Here is a 15887-nt window from a genome sequence, read left to right on the forward strand (position 1 = left end):
GGAGGGGTAGGCTCTATTCAGCTATACTATAGAGTACAGCACCATTCCAGGAAGGGGCTGAGCCCACTTCAAACTCAAGACAGATCTATGGGAGAGACTGACATACAGATGAACCATATAGCATCACGTTGGTGAAGTTTTCCTTTTGGACAGTTTAATCTCCCCACACCCATCCTGGGGCACCCTAAGCCAACCCACAGACTTTTACCACCAGTCCTGAGGGCACGAGCACTACATGGGCTTCTCAAGGGGCCGAGGATGGTGGAGTCAAACCCAAGTCCCCTGAAGAGTGGGATCCAATAAATTGTGCCAAGGGGCCAGGAGTGGAACGTGAAGCCTGAGATCCAACTGCAGTGAGAACCCTACAGAGGAAACTTACCAGACGAGCAGGTCTTGCCATCAGCTTGGAGGTTGATACCAGTGGGGCAGGTACAGCTATAACCTTTAGGGAGAGGAGCCAGGAGGCATAGGTGGCTGCAGCCACCATTATTAACACCACATGCTGTGAGTACTGGAGGGGGGGAAAAAGGAGAAAACCATGAGGCCCAGGCACACACTCGAGAGCTCAGCATTAGGTTCGTGGAGGGAGGGTCACTATCAAAGTGGGCAACAGCTGTAGAAATGCAGGCTGCGGGTATGGGAGCACACTCTCTTTAAGAGGCCAATAGGGATTCAATACACACACTCACACTCACTCACTCGCCAGATGTGCAGGGCAGCAGGAGCCTGCATGAGTTCAGAGCTCCCCATGGGAGTGAGGCTGACTCTATACCTGTACGTCTGTGCCGGTGGAAAACATGAATGTCCATGAGGTTCTCCAAGTTATCCTGCAGTGTTTCACGAGCCTGCCCCGTCCTTCTGTCCGCACTCTGGATGCTCTTGGCCTGCCAGTCTGTCCAGTAGATCCGCTCACCATAAAGAGTAAGTCCAAATGGGTGGGGCAGATTGCTTCCAATCAGCACCTGTCAACCCCCACAAAAAAAGTCCTCAGGAAATCACATTGTGGTGCTTCCACCCACACCTCCAATCATCCCCTAGAATGGATGGGGCTTGGAGAACAACAAAGGTGATATGTAAATGGAATGGTAGCATCAAGGTGGGAAAGGTTGGCGTGGGAGAGGTGGCTGCCCACGTACTTTGCACTCATAAAGGGAGCTCTTTTCTCTCTGTATAAATAGCTGACAACGTCTTGATTTGGGAACTTTACTTCCATTTGGCCCATGCCATTCTTTCCTGCTAGCACTTTGCCCTCTAGGATAGGGACTCAGCACCCCAGCCTCCCCTTCCCTCTGGCCTGGTTCTCTTACCTTTCTCTCACTGCCATCCAGGTTGGCATACTCAATGGTCTTCATGCCAGCATCTGCCCAATACAGGCGCTGAGACTCGTAGTCAACGGCCAACCCATTGGGCCAAGTCAGATTGGAGGAGATGATCACCAGGCGGCTGGAGGCATCCATACCGGCACACTCAATCTTCGGGCTGACTCCCCAATCAGTCCAGTACATGAACCTGAACACAGGGCCCAAAGGGAAGTGAGCACCTGCACTCCTACTCCTGCTCCCACAGAAGCTCACCATTAGCCAGAGAAGGCAAGTGTCTTGGTGCCTTCAGCAGCCAGAGGGAAACAGTGTCAGGCTAACATGATCTGTACTTCCATCCCTAGAGCCCTGCCACCTTTTTATACACATTGTCCTGGTCCAGAATTCACAGCCCCTCCTCTGCCAAGAACCTGGCAAGGAGGAGAGAGATGGTAACACTGAAAGAGGATGCAGAAGCAAGTTGGCTTATTGTTGCCTTAAGATATTTCTTAACTGTCTTCAAATCCCTGCAGTCATGAGAGTAAGCAGAGCTGCTTTGCATCAGCCTCCCAGTAAACACCAAAGAAGAGAACGGTGCAGATTTATTCCAGCCTTCCAGCACTTGGGAAGCAAGAGCTGCTGGGCTTGTGCCCAGCCACCCAACCTAGTCTGATGCTTGGCTCTGCAATGTCCTGTGGCTCAAAGGCAGAAGCTTTTATTACAATTCACTTCCTACAAACATGCTGTTTTGAGATTTTCTTTCTGTGAGAGAATGAAACCTTGGAGAGACACTCACTGGATATGATATTCCTAGGCCCACTGATTCTGCATGTCACTTGGGACCAAAAATGTTTGCACTAATTTAGTTGGTGATATGCCACTGTAATTCACTTCTGTCTTCAGATTAACCTAATGGCCAAGCAGATATCAGGGCCCTCACAAGAACTCAGCATCAACATGGAATGAAGAACACTCTGAATAAATAAATAAAAGCCCTCATTCTCTTCTCAAACTTATTTTACACTAGTGTAACTATAGGGACTTCAGTGGGTTACTCCTGATTTACACTGTGTGAGTGGGATGAGGCCCAAAATAACAGCTATCACTCTGACAGCTTGTTCTAGAAGTCCCTGCTGCTTGTCCTGTCACTGCCATCAGCATCCACAAGTCAGGCCCTTCTTTTCAGACTTTGGTAGACCTGTTATGGAGGCCTTTCTAGGTGTGGGTCTCTCTAAAGTCCCAAGGTGTCCAATAGAAGGGCAATGGCACAATGAATCAAACCCAAACAATTCAGAGAGAGACAGAATTTATTGCCATGTAATCCCAAGAGGAAAGAAGTTCTCACCCTCCAACAGGATCCACCACAATATCTCGTGGTCTATCTAGGTTCTCCCAGATCAGTACAGTCCTCATGGTTCCATCTGTATTGGAGACCTCTATCCGGTCCGTTCCTACAGAGATCAGGAGAGTGGAGGAGAGAGAAGGAGAGAAAGATCAAAGACCTCTGGAACCACAGGAGACAGAAGAAACTAACATTGATACAGTAATTCAGTTTCCCTGCCTGTCATCCTCTCACCTGACCTGGGAGGCCTGAAGTGAGTGCGGAACAGACTTACTCAGCAGAGAACTCTCACGTTCAACTTCCCAACCCCAGCAACTTTTGAAACCTGGTGCAGCTGGTATGAAGTGCTCTACCAGACCATCATAGGCATCTGGCTAGGCCCCAGAGGATGTCTAGGGGCATACCTTCCTCACATACCTCAGAACTTATTTCTCTGGCAGAAAAATCCTCCAGATTCTAACCATTCTGTCCTGAGGTATGTGGTTGGAAAACTCAAGTGAGAGCCATTTGCAGCGAGCAGCTGTTGTCCTTGGACATGCACATTCCTGCGGACATCAGCAATGGGGTTACAGCCCCAGTAGAAGTAACACAAGAAGCCAAATTGGTTCCTGCTTCATTAGAAAGATGGGGAAGGAGAACCCATGTTTGCCAAATGGAGAAAGACAAAATTGAAACAGATCAGGCTGCCAAGCTAATACTGAGTTTTTATGAACAGGGAAGAAGATTACACCCTGCAGAAAGCAGAAGACCCCAGTACCTGCATCAGTCCAATACAGCTTGTTGGTGACCCAATCGATAGCCAATCCAGCTGGGCTTTCCAGGCTGGTATCCACCACAACCTGAGCAAGAACCAAAACAAAAAGTCACCAAACAAGAAACTCCCTTGAGAAGAGTCCTTGAGCCTGGCTCTCCGCATGTCCACTGCCAGCAACACAAACAACTCAGGCTAGCAAAATCCAAGCAGGAAAGATCCACATGAGAAAAAAAAGTGTTGAGGACTTCAGAATTCAAACTTGTCAGTGAAAGAATGGCTGTTGGACACCTCATTTTCTACTTTTATTCCATTCCCCAACTGCCAAATTCTTGAGGTCTGTCAATGGCAGCCTGAGCATGAGCCAAAGGGGATGCCCAGAAAGTAACTCACAGTCCCTGCTGAGCCAGGGAAAAGGGGATTTAGAACCTTGTTCGTTTGTGTTTTATTGAGACTCTGCCTGTGAAAAATCAAAGCCGGAGCTGAGTATTTACAAATCAATGTTCTCTCTTGCCCTAACTTCAGGGAGTCCCAGACAAGGAGGTGCAGACACAGCACACACAAGGGTCGAAGAGCTCACCTTGGATCACCAGTGATTAACACGAGCCAAAACTAATGTGGGCATGGACAGGACCAGGGCAGCAGACCCCCAGAAGGCTGATACAGCCCCAATGGTTCATACAGAAACCTCAAGCCAGATTCACCACACAGAAGGCTGAGATCCCCAGAAGCTGCTTGGCCTGGTAACCTCACATCTACAGAATACAGTACCTCCTGGCCTGATCCGTCCCATTTTGCTCTGCTAATAGAGTCGGTGCTGACATCTGTCCAGTAGACATAGTCATCCTTTGAGTCCCAGTCCAGAGCCACAGCACTTCGCACATCAGCCAGGGGGATGACATCATCTGACAAGTCTTCTGTGTCGAAGCTGATCCGACGGATGTCCATCCTTCGGGCAAAAAGCAGGAACTTGTCAAGACCTGATCAAAGGTCGAAAGGTCTTCTTTTAATTTCTCTAAGTTCAACAACATAGTGACAAACACAGACAATTCTACTGTTACATCGGAGCTCCACTGCATACACACCACTCAATGCTGATTCACAGGCCAGGCCCTCACTGCTGGAATGGGGTGGGGTGGGGGGGAGAACATAGTAATGGGAATCTGTTTCCTGGGGGTGGGAGAGACCACAGTACATGGAACAAGCCCATCAGATCTGGAACCTATATGGAACACAGATCTGACCTACAGCAGGTAGCTTTGCCATCATCTGTGATTCCAGAAAATAAAGGGGCTAATTCTCCTGTAATTGAGCACACTGTAAATCAGGAGTAACTCCCCTGCAGTCCTTGGAATTAAGCTATTCATTGTTCACAAAGGCTACAGGTTGCAGTTCAGATGGGAGTTTCCAGGTGACACACCCCACCCAGCTGCAGACACACACTGTGGTATAAGCACTACTTCAGCTGTAAGCAGGCTAGAATGGATATGCAAAGCCAATATGCATCTTGCACCAACTTGGTGCACAGTAGGGGGGTGCAAAAAGATGACATGATCTTACAGTAAACCACCTACAGTTACCCTACCCACCTCTAAAGGCTTTGTCTGCTGCACCCCTCTCACCCCACGTCTGGAAGTGACACAGCTGCTGCTTACTCAGATTTCTGACCCACTTCTACACATGGGACGTGGGGCTGCGTGAGCACATCTGAGACTGGTAGCATTTGGGACTGTGACATGCAGGCTCTGATCCCACCCCACTTACTCTGAGCACAGGTGTGGCTGCTGGTCTTGCGGAAGCCTGTGGGGCAGGCACAGGTGTAATCCTTGCTGTTTGGCAAGCACAGATGAGTGCAGCCCCCATTGTTGGCCCCACAGCGGTTTTTCCCTGCTCAAATAGCCAAAAACAAAAACAACCACGCATAAGGCAACCAGTAAAGAGAGCAAGAGACATAGCAAGGGTGAGGGCAGGTGGGAAGGGCAGAGAGGGACACGCAGGCACACACGCAAGAGCTGGGAAATGTTCTACTTTGAGGTAGCTATTTGGACCTCCTGCCCATTCACGTAGACCAGTCCTGCAGGGACATGGGTACAAACGGCTTGTCTACATAGGAAAGTTATTCTGGAATAGGGTAGGGAGTGAATTTAGAGTGGTGTAACTATTTCAGAATGACTCGTGTGTAGACAAGCCCTAAACTAGTGGTCCCCAAACTTTTTTGGTTGCATTCTCCCCTTTCCTAGTATGCATCCCCCCTCCAGGAGCTGCAGTTGGGGCTGGGAGCCATGGTTGGGAGCAGGGCCAGTGCTGCAGCTGAGGTTGCGGCCAGGAACAGAGGTGCGGTTGAGGCTGGGAGCTGGGGGCCACAATCAGGAGCAGAGCTGTGGCCAGGAACAAGGCTGCAGTCGGAGCTGCAGCTGGGGCCAGGAGCAGGGCTGCGGTCAGAGCTGCGCTGTGGCCAGGAGTGGAACTGCTGTCAGGAGCCAATGGCTGGGGGTGGGGCCAGAGTGGAGCTGGGAAGCAGGGTGGTGCTAGAGTGGAGCTGGGAGCAGGGTGGGGCTGGGTAGCGCTCCCTCCCTGCCCCCTGTGGGGGCTGGCCCAGGTCCCACTGCATCCCCCTGAACATTCCACCACATTCCCCTGGGGGGGGCACACCCCACAGTTTGGGGACCACTGCCCTAAACACTCACAATCAGAAAGCAACTGTCCCCCTGTGCCAGTGGGGTGGGGGCGAGGGGAGGAGGAAGAGGCTGTGGTACACCCATCCAACAACTGGAGAAAGAGCCTTGAAATAACATCAAACCAAAAGCTGCTGGATGGAGAAATTAGTGCTGGACTCTGGTACCAGAGGTAAACTTGGGGTCATGCATGGGCCTCATGAGGGAAGATAGTGAGTAGTGGATAGAACAGTATCTCTGAGTCCCAGGCCTGGACTCTCCCTGCCAAAGAGTCCCCAGCCAATTGGCTTTCTCCCTGCAGATGTGTCTCCCTGCACCCTTTGCAGTTACCTGCTGGCTGGCGCTGAGGGTGCAGTGTGTGGATGTCCATGGGGAAGTGGAGTTTGTTGCGGATGATCTCCTGGTTCTTGCCGGTGAATTTGTTGGCACTATTGATGCTCTTGGTGTGCCAGTCCGTCCAGTACAGGCTATCCTCAAACACTGTGATAGCAAAAGGGTGTGGGAGGCCTGCAGCAAGAGTCCAGCACAGACATACAGGTTAATTCAGATCCCAGAAAAGCTAGACTAGCAGAAAAGCAGAGGAAAGCCCCTGAGCCTGTCCCTCTGGGGCGCTCCTGCACACCCAGGGGTCTCTGACCCTGACAGACTCAGCAGAGTCAAATCCAGTGTTCACCAAAAAGAACTTTGCTTCTCTTCAAGGGCTAGTAGGAAAGGGGTAGAACCTGTCCCCAAGGGATGGGAGGAGTATGGCAGACTCACTCTATGGTGGTGTTTGGGGAGTTGGGGGGGAATGAAAGTAAATGTAGCAGCTCTCAGACAGGTTGCTCCAAAGCTCACTCTGTACTGCTATATCTTTCCTGATGCAGCATAGCTCTCCCCACAGCTGAAGCCTAGTTCTCACCTTGGCTGATAACAGCCTTCCTGTTCCGCCCATCCAAGTCAGCCCTCTCAATGACATGGTGCTTGGCATCCACCCAGTACATCCTGTGCCCAGCATAGTCAATAGTCAGCCCATTGGGCCAGAAGAGGTGTGTATCAGCAATGATGCGTCGATTGGAGCCATCCATGCTGGAGTATTCAATGCGAGGTGTGTTGCCCCAATCTGTCCAGTAGATGGTGCTAGAGGAGGGAAGGAGAGGCCTGAAGGCTAGGAAATTGAGGCCCTAAGAATGACGCCAGGCATCACTTCACAGCAAGGGAGAGAATAAGCCAGCTCTGTAACCTCAAGCCATGGGACTGGGTCTCAGTCACAGGGGAAGCGAGAGCAGCCCCAACCTGCCATGCAACACTTTTTGGATTCAATTTGCAGTGACCCAAGGGAAGGGCAAGCATTTCCCTGGATGCATCCTGGCCTGGAGCCTCCTGCTTTGTAAGGCTCCCTAACCCTGTGATCAAAGGCAATACTGTGTGCACAGAGGAGGCCCTGGGCCAGGAAACAAGGAGAAATCTAGATCAAGGATAGGGCCCTCACTGCTCAGTCTCATGTATCTGGAACAATACTTAATTTGTAAAGAATGGTTGAGCCCCGGCACCGCTATTAGGTGCCAGGGCTCTAGGGTGACCAGACAACAAGTGTGAAAAATCGGGCCGGGGGAGGGAGAGGGGGAAATAGGAGTCTATATAAGAAAAAGACCCAAAAATCAGGACTGTCCCTATAAAATCGGGACATCTGGTCACCCTACAGGGCTCAAGCAATCTTTTTACTCTCATAACTGATGCGACAAGCCCAGAGATGCCGAGGCTATGAACTTTCAAGCCTACAGGTGTTGGGGTCAGCCCTGGCACAAATTAAGCACTGATTTGGAGGGTTCCCCCAATACAGGAGTTAGTGGAGCCCCATGCCCCCACTCACCCCTCCATGGGGTGAAGCGCAATTGCTCGTGGTTTCTCCAGGTTCTCCCACAGAAGCACCTTTCTGTGCGTGCCATCCAGATTCGCCACTTCAATCCGAGACGTCCCAGAGTCTGTCCAGTACAGCTTGTCATGGATCCAGTCGATGGCAAGTCCACCTAGCCAAGGGGAAGAATTAATCACAGACCAAAACCAAGGAGGGCATATTATGCTGCTAGAAACAATTCCTCTTCTCCTTCAATCCCTCTAGAGGCCCAGCCTCTAAACCTCCAAGAGGAGAGTACCCTCCACCATCCCCATCCAAAGGGGACACATCCCAGCTGCCTCTCTCTTCCTCCACTCCCACATTGTGTGGTCTGGTCAGCTTCCCATGACTTTGTCCTAATTACTGGCCACACACCTGGGCTCTCCAGCCCCGTGGACACCACCTCCTCTACGTTGCTGCCATTGAGGTTGGCCCTCATGATGCGGTCCAGTGTGACATCAGACCAGAACACAAGCTCCTTGCTGTGGTGGAAATCAAGGGCAATGGCATTCTCCAGGTTGTTCAGGAGCAAGGTGTACTCTGAGCGGTGAGGCAGCACCTGCCGGATGTCAATCCGATTGGCAAAGAGCAGCACTGGCTCTGGCCCTGAGGGACACACAGAAGAGAGCATGAGGGGAACCTGAAGTGGGTCACCCCCTGAGCCCAATGTCATCACTTCCTTACATTGGTACCAAAGAGCCAACTGATGAGTGTAAAGGACTGGGAAGAAGAGACAAGGTGAGTGTTCACACTAATGACACTGGGATAGACAGCTTGGAAGCACTTTGCAAATGCTCAGCAAGAGCTGATCAACCCCATCCCCTGCCTGAGCGTCTCACATCAGCCCCATCAGCCATTCCCCCAGACACAAGCACCCAACATCACAAGCATATAGTGTACTCCGCCCTCCCCCTCTACAACACAACTTACAGTCTGAAAGGACAGGTGAGAACAGTTACAGTTAGTCCTAAACAGCCAGAGCAAGCTTAGCAGAGAGGGGCTGTCTTTTTTTTTTGCTTCTTTTTTTGGTTTTGTCTTGTAAGTAGGTGTACAACAGCACTTGCTGAGCTATGCTACATTAGGGGAGCTAAGGAACCAAGCTAAGGTGAAAACAACGTGTGTCTTTAAAAGCACATGGCGTCCACACTCAGAGAATGAAATATGCAAACATAAAGCAGAGTCTTGCCAATACAGAATCAGTGATCATGAGTCTGTTTCTATTTCTGGTTACAAAGCACAGTCCAAACCCATAGAGGAGCGACTGTGCAACTAGCATGACAGGGAAATTCCTTCTGCTGCAGGGTCTGGGACACAAGGGAGCCAGAAGGAGAGGAGCTGGGCTTGACCCTAGCAGAGGGAGAGTGGTGGCACTACACAGCTACCAACCACTGGGCAGTAAACCTGGAGGGTGAATCTCTGTCCTAGGCAGATCATACCATCTCTGACACAGACTTGAGAACCCCACCTCTCTTACATATTAGTAGGACTTATCCACCTAGCCAGGTTAATGAAGTATTACTGAACTGAGTTACCAGAGTGTGCACACGCAGGCACACACACTAGAGCTGACAGTTCCTTCTTACCCAGAGCTTTGCAGCTGCGCTTGTCCGGGCGAAGCTCATAGCCTTGCTCACACCAGCACTGGAAGCCACCCTCACTATTGGTGCAGCCCTGGCTGCAGTAACCTTCCTCAGCACATTCATTCACATCTACAAAAGGGCAAGGGAACAAAGTTTCAATTAGCTCACCAATATCCCACCACTATCAGAAGCTGTCCACATCTCCCTGCTACTCTGTCTCTATGCCCGTGTTCCAACTTCCACCCCCGTCACAGACCTCCAGCTGCGAGAACCTTATTGCTGCAGTGAGGAGAGATGGAATGACTGACCCTGCCTGCTCACCTTGACATGATCGGCCGTCCTCCAGCAGCCTGTAACCTGTGTGGCAGGTGCACTGCACCATCCCTCGCGCCATATGGCACTTTTGGGCACAGCCCCCATTGTTGAGATTGCAGTTCTCCTCACCTGTCCGTGGACCTGTAAGGGCAGCAACATGTAAAGAGGGAAGAGATGAGACAAGACAGCTGCTATTATGCTCAGCTGTTAGACGGCAGCAGGCTTGTGGAAGAGGCTAACCCTGAAGGGAGGAGACATGTCCAGCAGAAGGCTGCATCCCCTTAGGTGGTAGCAACATTCCACTCAGACAAAGGGTAACAACTCCTCCCAAGATCTGTGCATTGGCGGTTGGAGCAGGAACCTTTGGGATTCAATCTCTGAAAAAACATTCAGCTGTTTGACAACACAGGATTGATCTTCCTATTGCTCCCCCCACTATCCCCTCTAAGCCTGCACATCAATCACCCCAGTGACCAGTGCTGGGGTCTCTTCCTCATAACTCCTATTAAGACTACTAGGGTCGCTTTCCCTAGGCACACAGCTCTCCATAACATCATGGGGGTTGACCCCCACCTTACCCAGCTCAACCATGAGGCACTGGGAACAGGGAGACTTACGGCAGTTTTGGTGGGGACTCTCATCGCTGCCATCTCCACAGTCGTTCACACCGTTGCACAGCTTCCTCTGGCCAATACAGCGTCCGTTCCCACAAAGGAACTGGTCAGGGGCACACTGGGGACTCCCTGTGGGGGCAGAAGGGAAGTCACATACCCAGAACTAGGATTCAAACAAGAACAGTTCAGCAGAGGTTTGCTGCACAGGACAGCAAGTCCCAGAGCAGAAAGAAGAAAAGAGGAGTGCTTGGCTGTGCTAGGTTACTGCATCTCCATCACATTCATTACAGTCTTCTCTTTTGGAATTAGAGTGAACCTTTATTACAAGTGATGTGTGAGAAGAGAAAAAAAAAAAAAAAAAAAAAATCAAGAGACTATGGTGATGGGCACCAATACAAGATCCAGATAGACACACAAACCTGGAATCCAACAACATATTTACAGAGTCGCTTTTCAGAGCAGAGCCAGTTAAATGAGCCATTTTGACATCTGAAGCTTGTTCATTATAACTGACAGAAAGATGCCATATTATTTCTGGATTTGTGATTTCAAATAGCTGACTAGACAGACTAAAGCAACACCAACTGATCAGCTTTGTTGCACTGACAATTACGTGTCTGGAAGGTGCTTGTGTCTTAAGTTTTTTTCATAGCTGGTAAGACTAATTCTCCACTGAGCCAAATTTCAGCACCAGTTTTGGACTCTTAAATGTCAACTTTACTATAAGTCGCTGAACATTAGGTAACATTCCTGGCCAGACAAATCCTCAGACATTTTACAGAATGTGTGTATTGGATCCCATCAATTAATTAATTGTTATCAGCTGACCTTCAGCATATTTATAGTAGGTATTGGCTATTTAATGAAGAATCTCCTTAGAGTTGGCTTTATTATTGTGTTGGATGTATCAGTTCATCCCAACCCTGATTTCAGGGGTACTGCAGGTTTGATTTGGTTTCTTGGCAGTCATCATTCCTTTGACTTTTTGTTTAGATACCTTCATTACTGGGGTGAGGACCGGTGGTGTTATCAGACTCCTTGTAGTTGTAGTTACATGTGCAATTGCATTTTCAGGATTAGCATCTCCTGCACAAAGGTACCTACAACAGCTGATAGCTCTAAAACAATCAGCATGGACACTTGAACTTCAGTCAATATCTACAGAGATGTTATTGACTAATGCAGTAAGTGCAGTCTCCATACCAGAAGTTGTTGCTGAAGGGTGGGCAAAGGGGGAGGTGGAGGAATCAATACTTAGCTACCTATGATATCTAATTCAGATCCATTAGCTGCAACAAACAACGCAGCTTCCCCCACCAAGACCTACCTGTGTTCTCACAGCTCTCCTCATCACTGTTGTCAGAACAGTCATCCTCTCCATCACAACGCCATGACAAACGGACACAGCGCCCAGATTTACAGCGGAATTGGTCAGCTGTGCACATGGATGTGGCTGAGGAAACAAAGGAAAAGACAACTATACAGAGCAATTATAAATCTAACCCACCAGCCTTATACCCTAATTCCCTTCCACTCCATATCACCACCACAGCCCAGGCCTCTGCCTGGCATCCCAGACACTCACTGCAGTTCTTCTCATCTGACTGGTCATCACAATCAAAGTCACCATCACACCGCCAGCCTGCATTGATACACAAGCCACTGTTGCACATGAATTCCCCGGAGCGGCACGGCTGGTGAGATGCTGCAGAGAGGGCATAGCATGTTAGTACCAAGGCATTTCAATTCCCCCCCAGGCCATCCTCACGTCCAACTGGTACGAACATGAACCCCATGCTCAGGGCAACCGCAAATCTCTGACTGCCAGAAGTAAGGAAGGGAACTTGGGTGGATCACTCCAGCTGCCCTGTTCCGTACTCTCCCCATGAAGCACAGGTACTGGACTCTGTTGGATACAGGATACTGAGCTAGATGGACCATTGGTCTGACCAAGTAGGGTCACTCATGTAATTGACCCATTCAGGAATGCTTCAGCCCCTGTATCTAGGGCTCCTGGCTAGACAATGACCCTGCCATCAAGGCCAACAAAACCAACATGGGCTCCACCAATAGGAACTTTCCTTCTAGGCAGTGTCCCTCCCCAACCAATTCCAGCCAGGGCACTAGGGAGGGACAACTTCCCCAACTCCAGCCAAATCCTCCCATTTGGATCAGCTGCCGGGGGGGACCCAGGGGATTACTCTCCCTTGCTGCTGACTCACAGCAGTCGGACTCATCAGACCAGTCCCCGCAGTCATCGTCACCATCACAATGGTAGATGTCCAGAATGCAGCGTCCGTAGGCACACTGGAACTCCTCTAGGCTACAGGTTGTGGCTGGAACATCTGATGCTAACAAGGAAACCAAGGGAAAGGAAAGGCTGAGGGCAGGGACCAAGCCACTTTATGCTTATGCTGGTGGGAACAAGAGGGGCCGGGGAGGCATACAATGCAGCAGGTGCAGTGCATGTGCACAAGTGACTCGCTCCCTCCCTCCAGCCCTCAGCATGTCCATAGCACTGACAGGGACTCAAACACTTCACTGGAAAGCTGTTGACAGCTGCATGCAATGGAACCAACCCACTCAGCACCACCCAGAGATCCATCCTTATCTCCAAGCTTATCTACGAGTTACAGGTGGGGAACTGAGGCATAGAGAGGTGAAGCAACAGAGGTAAAGCCAGGGACAGAACCTAGGAGCGCTAACTCCCTCGTTCTGTGGTCAGAGCACTAGATCATACTGCCCTATAATAAAGACTTACATAATACCTCAAGGGGTGGGAGTAGGGTGAGGGGTGGACTCAAAGCAACAAGCCTGACTCAACCCTATACCTCTTAGAATAAAGTCAGCCTTTGTGGTGTGATGCACCTCACCTGACTGAGGTTCAAGGTAGGTCAGACTGCAGGGACTGTTCCTTGAGGGACTCAGAAATATGATGGGAAGGTAAGCAGTGGAGCAGCAAGGTGCCTGGGTTTGCACCAGGCCTTTGAAGCATTGCTTCCCCTGACATGCTGCCAAAACAAACTGCTCCAAATCACTGAAATCCTTCCCAGCAGACTGACCCTGTGCAGGACCTGGCATACTCAGAGTCAAGAGTTTGCCCGCTGCCCTGCTCTGGGACAGCCGGGTGCTGCACAGGAAGGTGCCCTCGCCAAGGAATTCTTGGAGAGTTCAGTGCAATGGAGACTGAATTCCTCTCTAGCCCCAGGCAGGGAGCCGTGGGACACTGTCCGGAGAAGAAAATGCAACATTTAAGCACATGGAGGCTGAAGAACCCAACTAATAACTTCGTGATCTCTGGAGTCAGAGAGGCTTTGGGATGGGGACTTGCCTGAAAGCTGCCACTGCTAGGAATTCATACAGAACTGTCCCTCCAGCTGGGAGCATGGGACAAAGGCAGACACCCAGTAAGAGCTTTATTTCATGCCAGTGTTTGATATCCAGATGCTGAACAGGAGCCCAAAAACTGACTGGCTCCAGGTACTCTTATAGAGAGCTGAACAGGCAGGCCGTGGGGTTCAGGGAAGAGAGGGCAGCTGGCAGCCCGGGGGAGGGGGATAAAAGGGGAGAGGGTAGGAGACTGACCCTGCTATCCAAATAAAATGCTTACCTGCAAAACAGTTAGAAAGTAGAAAAGGGGACTAGCCAGGCTTTGAGAAACACAAACTAAGCCTGAGAGAAGGGGACACCATTTCTACCCCATCCTGCCATGCAGCAGGAAGTTGGAGGTCTCCCTCTCCCTTCCCTGGGGCCGGTACATGGACAGCAGGGAAAGGACAGGCAGGGGAGCTGGAAGGAGGGAGGGAGGTTGGCTTCTTCTCAGAGTCCTTTCCCAGCTCAGAAATCTTTGCAGCTCTGGCTCTCTGCCAGCTCTCATTATCTGGAGAGATAAAAGACAACTCCCCCTCCCCCTCCTCGCATACCCCCTCCCGCCCTTCAGGAGCTGGAGGCCCTGATCCCCCTCCCAGAGCCTTTTGAAGTTTCCTCCTATCTAGAACAAATTCTGCAAAATGCCCTTGAGAGAGGAGTGGGGGAGGGGAGCTCTGCAACTTCCACAGATACTAACTGCCGCTCAGAGACTCAAGAGCAAGGGAGTAGGGGGAGTAACAGGATCCTGCCTCTGTTGCTACAGGCCCGTAGAATGGAGACAGCTGCTTCTGGCTCCCCCACATACCCAAGATCTGCTCCCAGCTCTTCTATCCACTTAGCTAAAACTGGACAAAATTTTCAACAAACTATCCCAGTAAACAGATGGAAGGTCGGGGGGACCCCAAAGAGTGTGCAGGCATGGGGGGGCTCCTTTAGAATTCTCTGCAGGAATCCAAGGGGGAGGTGAGGGGAGGGATCCTTCCTCTCCTTCCCCACTTCATTATATGGCCCATCCGTGGTGCACAGGACCCCTGGCTCTGGCTCAAGGTCGCACCAGCCTGGGAGCAGAAGGGAGAAGCAGCCAGCCCAGGTTACCACTCAGAGACAGACAGACAGACATACAGTACTTGTCTGCACCATGGGGCTGATGATGGCCCCCAGCACCAGGGATGGAACACAGTGAAGCTGCTAGTACAAACAGGGCCAGTTCATTTCCAACACATATTACAGAAGGCACACTAGACCCCAGGTTGGTAGCAGGGGCAAGCAGCTAGCTCCCAAGGCTCTGAGGGAAGGAGGATACTCACGGCAGTTCTCCTCATCCGAGCCATCCTTGCAGTCTGTATCGCCATCACAGAACCAGTGCTCGGCTATGCAGCTGCCATCGCTGCAGCGGAATTCCTTCTCCGAACATTTCCTCATGTCTGCAGGCCAGAGACAGCAATGCAATCAGAGCTCACGTCTCCCAGGGCACCCAAACATGTCAATGCCACCCACTGTGCCCAGATCTCCCAGAGCACCCAAACATGCTTGTGCCACCCACTGAATCCCCCAGTGCACCCAAACACACCCATGACCTCTGGTGCGTGGGCACACCAAGCAGTGCTCATTCTGTTTAGCATTGGCTGTTGGACTAGAAAGGAATCCTCAAGAATTCAGAGCTCTGTGTCAAGGAACAACATGTCCAAGCATGGACAAATGAGACCAGGCTGGGCTGCCGGTTAGAAGAGAAGCCCCACAGCCTTAGATCCCAAGCAGTAACTCTGGTAAGCATGCCCTCAACTGCTCATCTCAGGCAATCCAACTATGTGGCCTTACCATACTTTAGGAGATTAGCACCCAGTGGATGGGAGTGGATGCAAGCCCCTTTGTAAGCAGCTGTCCTAGGCCAACTGCGCAGGCACCCCATTCATGACATTCACATAGTCATGCCACTCACCACACTGCTCATCGCTGTTGTCACCACAGTCGTTGTCACCGTCACAGTGCCACAGGCTGCGGATGCAATATCCATTCTGACACGAGAACTCATCCTCCTCGCATTCCCGTGGTGCTACAAGGACACAG

General features: G+C 50.8%; 1 protein-coding gene across 6 annotated transcripts in view; it reads right to left on the reverse strand.

Moving 5' to 3' along the window:
- LRP4 (LDL receptor related protein 4) overlaps positions 1-15887 on the reverse strand; it is a 112070-nt gene that overhangs the window by 22037 nt on the left and 74146 nt on the right. For 2 of the 6 annotated variants that reach the window (XM_050955223.1, XM_050955226.1), the window contains exons 4-22: positions 15760-15873; positions 15128-15244; positions 12674-12802; positions 12037-12156; positions 11779-11904; positions 10455-10580; positions 9844-9978; positions 9526-9651; positions 8318-8548; positions 7919-8075; positions 6968-7185; positions 6397-6573; positions 5156-5281; positions 4163-4371; positions 3398-3479; positions 2644-2749; positions 1308-1509; positions 773-962; positions 380-511 (exon numbers count right to left, since the gene is read on the reverse strand). In XM_050955223.1, coding sequence (XP_050811180.1) covers positions 380-511; positions 773-962; positions 1308-1509; positions 2644-2749; positions 3398-3479; positions 4163-4371; positions 5156-5281; positions 6397-6573; positions 6968-7185; positions 7919-8075; positions 8318-8548; positions 9526-9651; positions 9844-9978; positions 10455-10580; positions 11779-11904; positions 12037-12156; positions 12674-12802; positions 15128-15244; positions 15760-15873 — 2823 coding nt within the window. The remainder of the gene's footprint in view (positions 1-379; positions 512-772; positions 963-1307; positions 1510-2643; positions 2750-3397; positions 3480-4162; positions 4372-5155; positions 5282-6396; positions 6574-6967; positions 7186-7918; positions 8076-8317; positions 8549-9525; positions 9652-9843; positions 9979-10454; positions 10581-11778; positions 11905-12036; positions 12157-12673; positions 12803-15127; positions 15245-15759; positions 15874-15887) is intronic. The other 4 variants (XM_050955222.1, XM_050955221.1, XM_050955224.1 and 1 more) reach the window with 4 other exon arrangements.

Source organism: Gopherus flavomarginatus, chromosome 5, assembly GCF_025201925.1.
Source record: "Gopherus flavomarginatus isolate rGopFla2 chromosome 5, rGopFla2.mat.asm, whole genome shotgun sequence".
NCBI lineage: Eukaryota > Metazoa > Chordata > Testudines > Testudinidae > Gopherus > Gopherus flavomarginatus.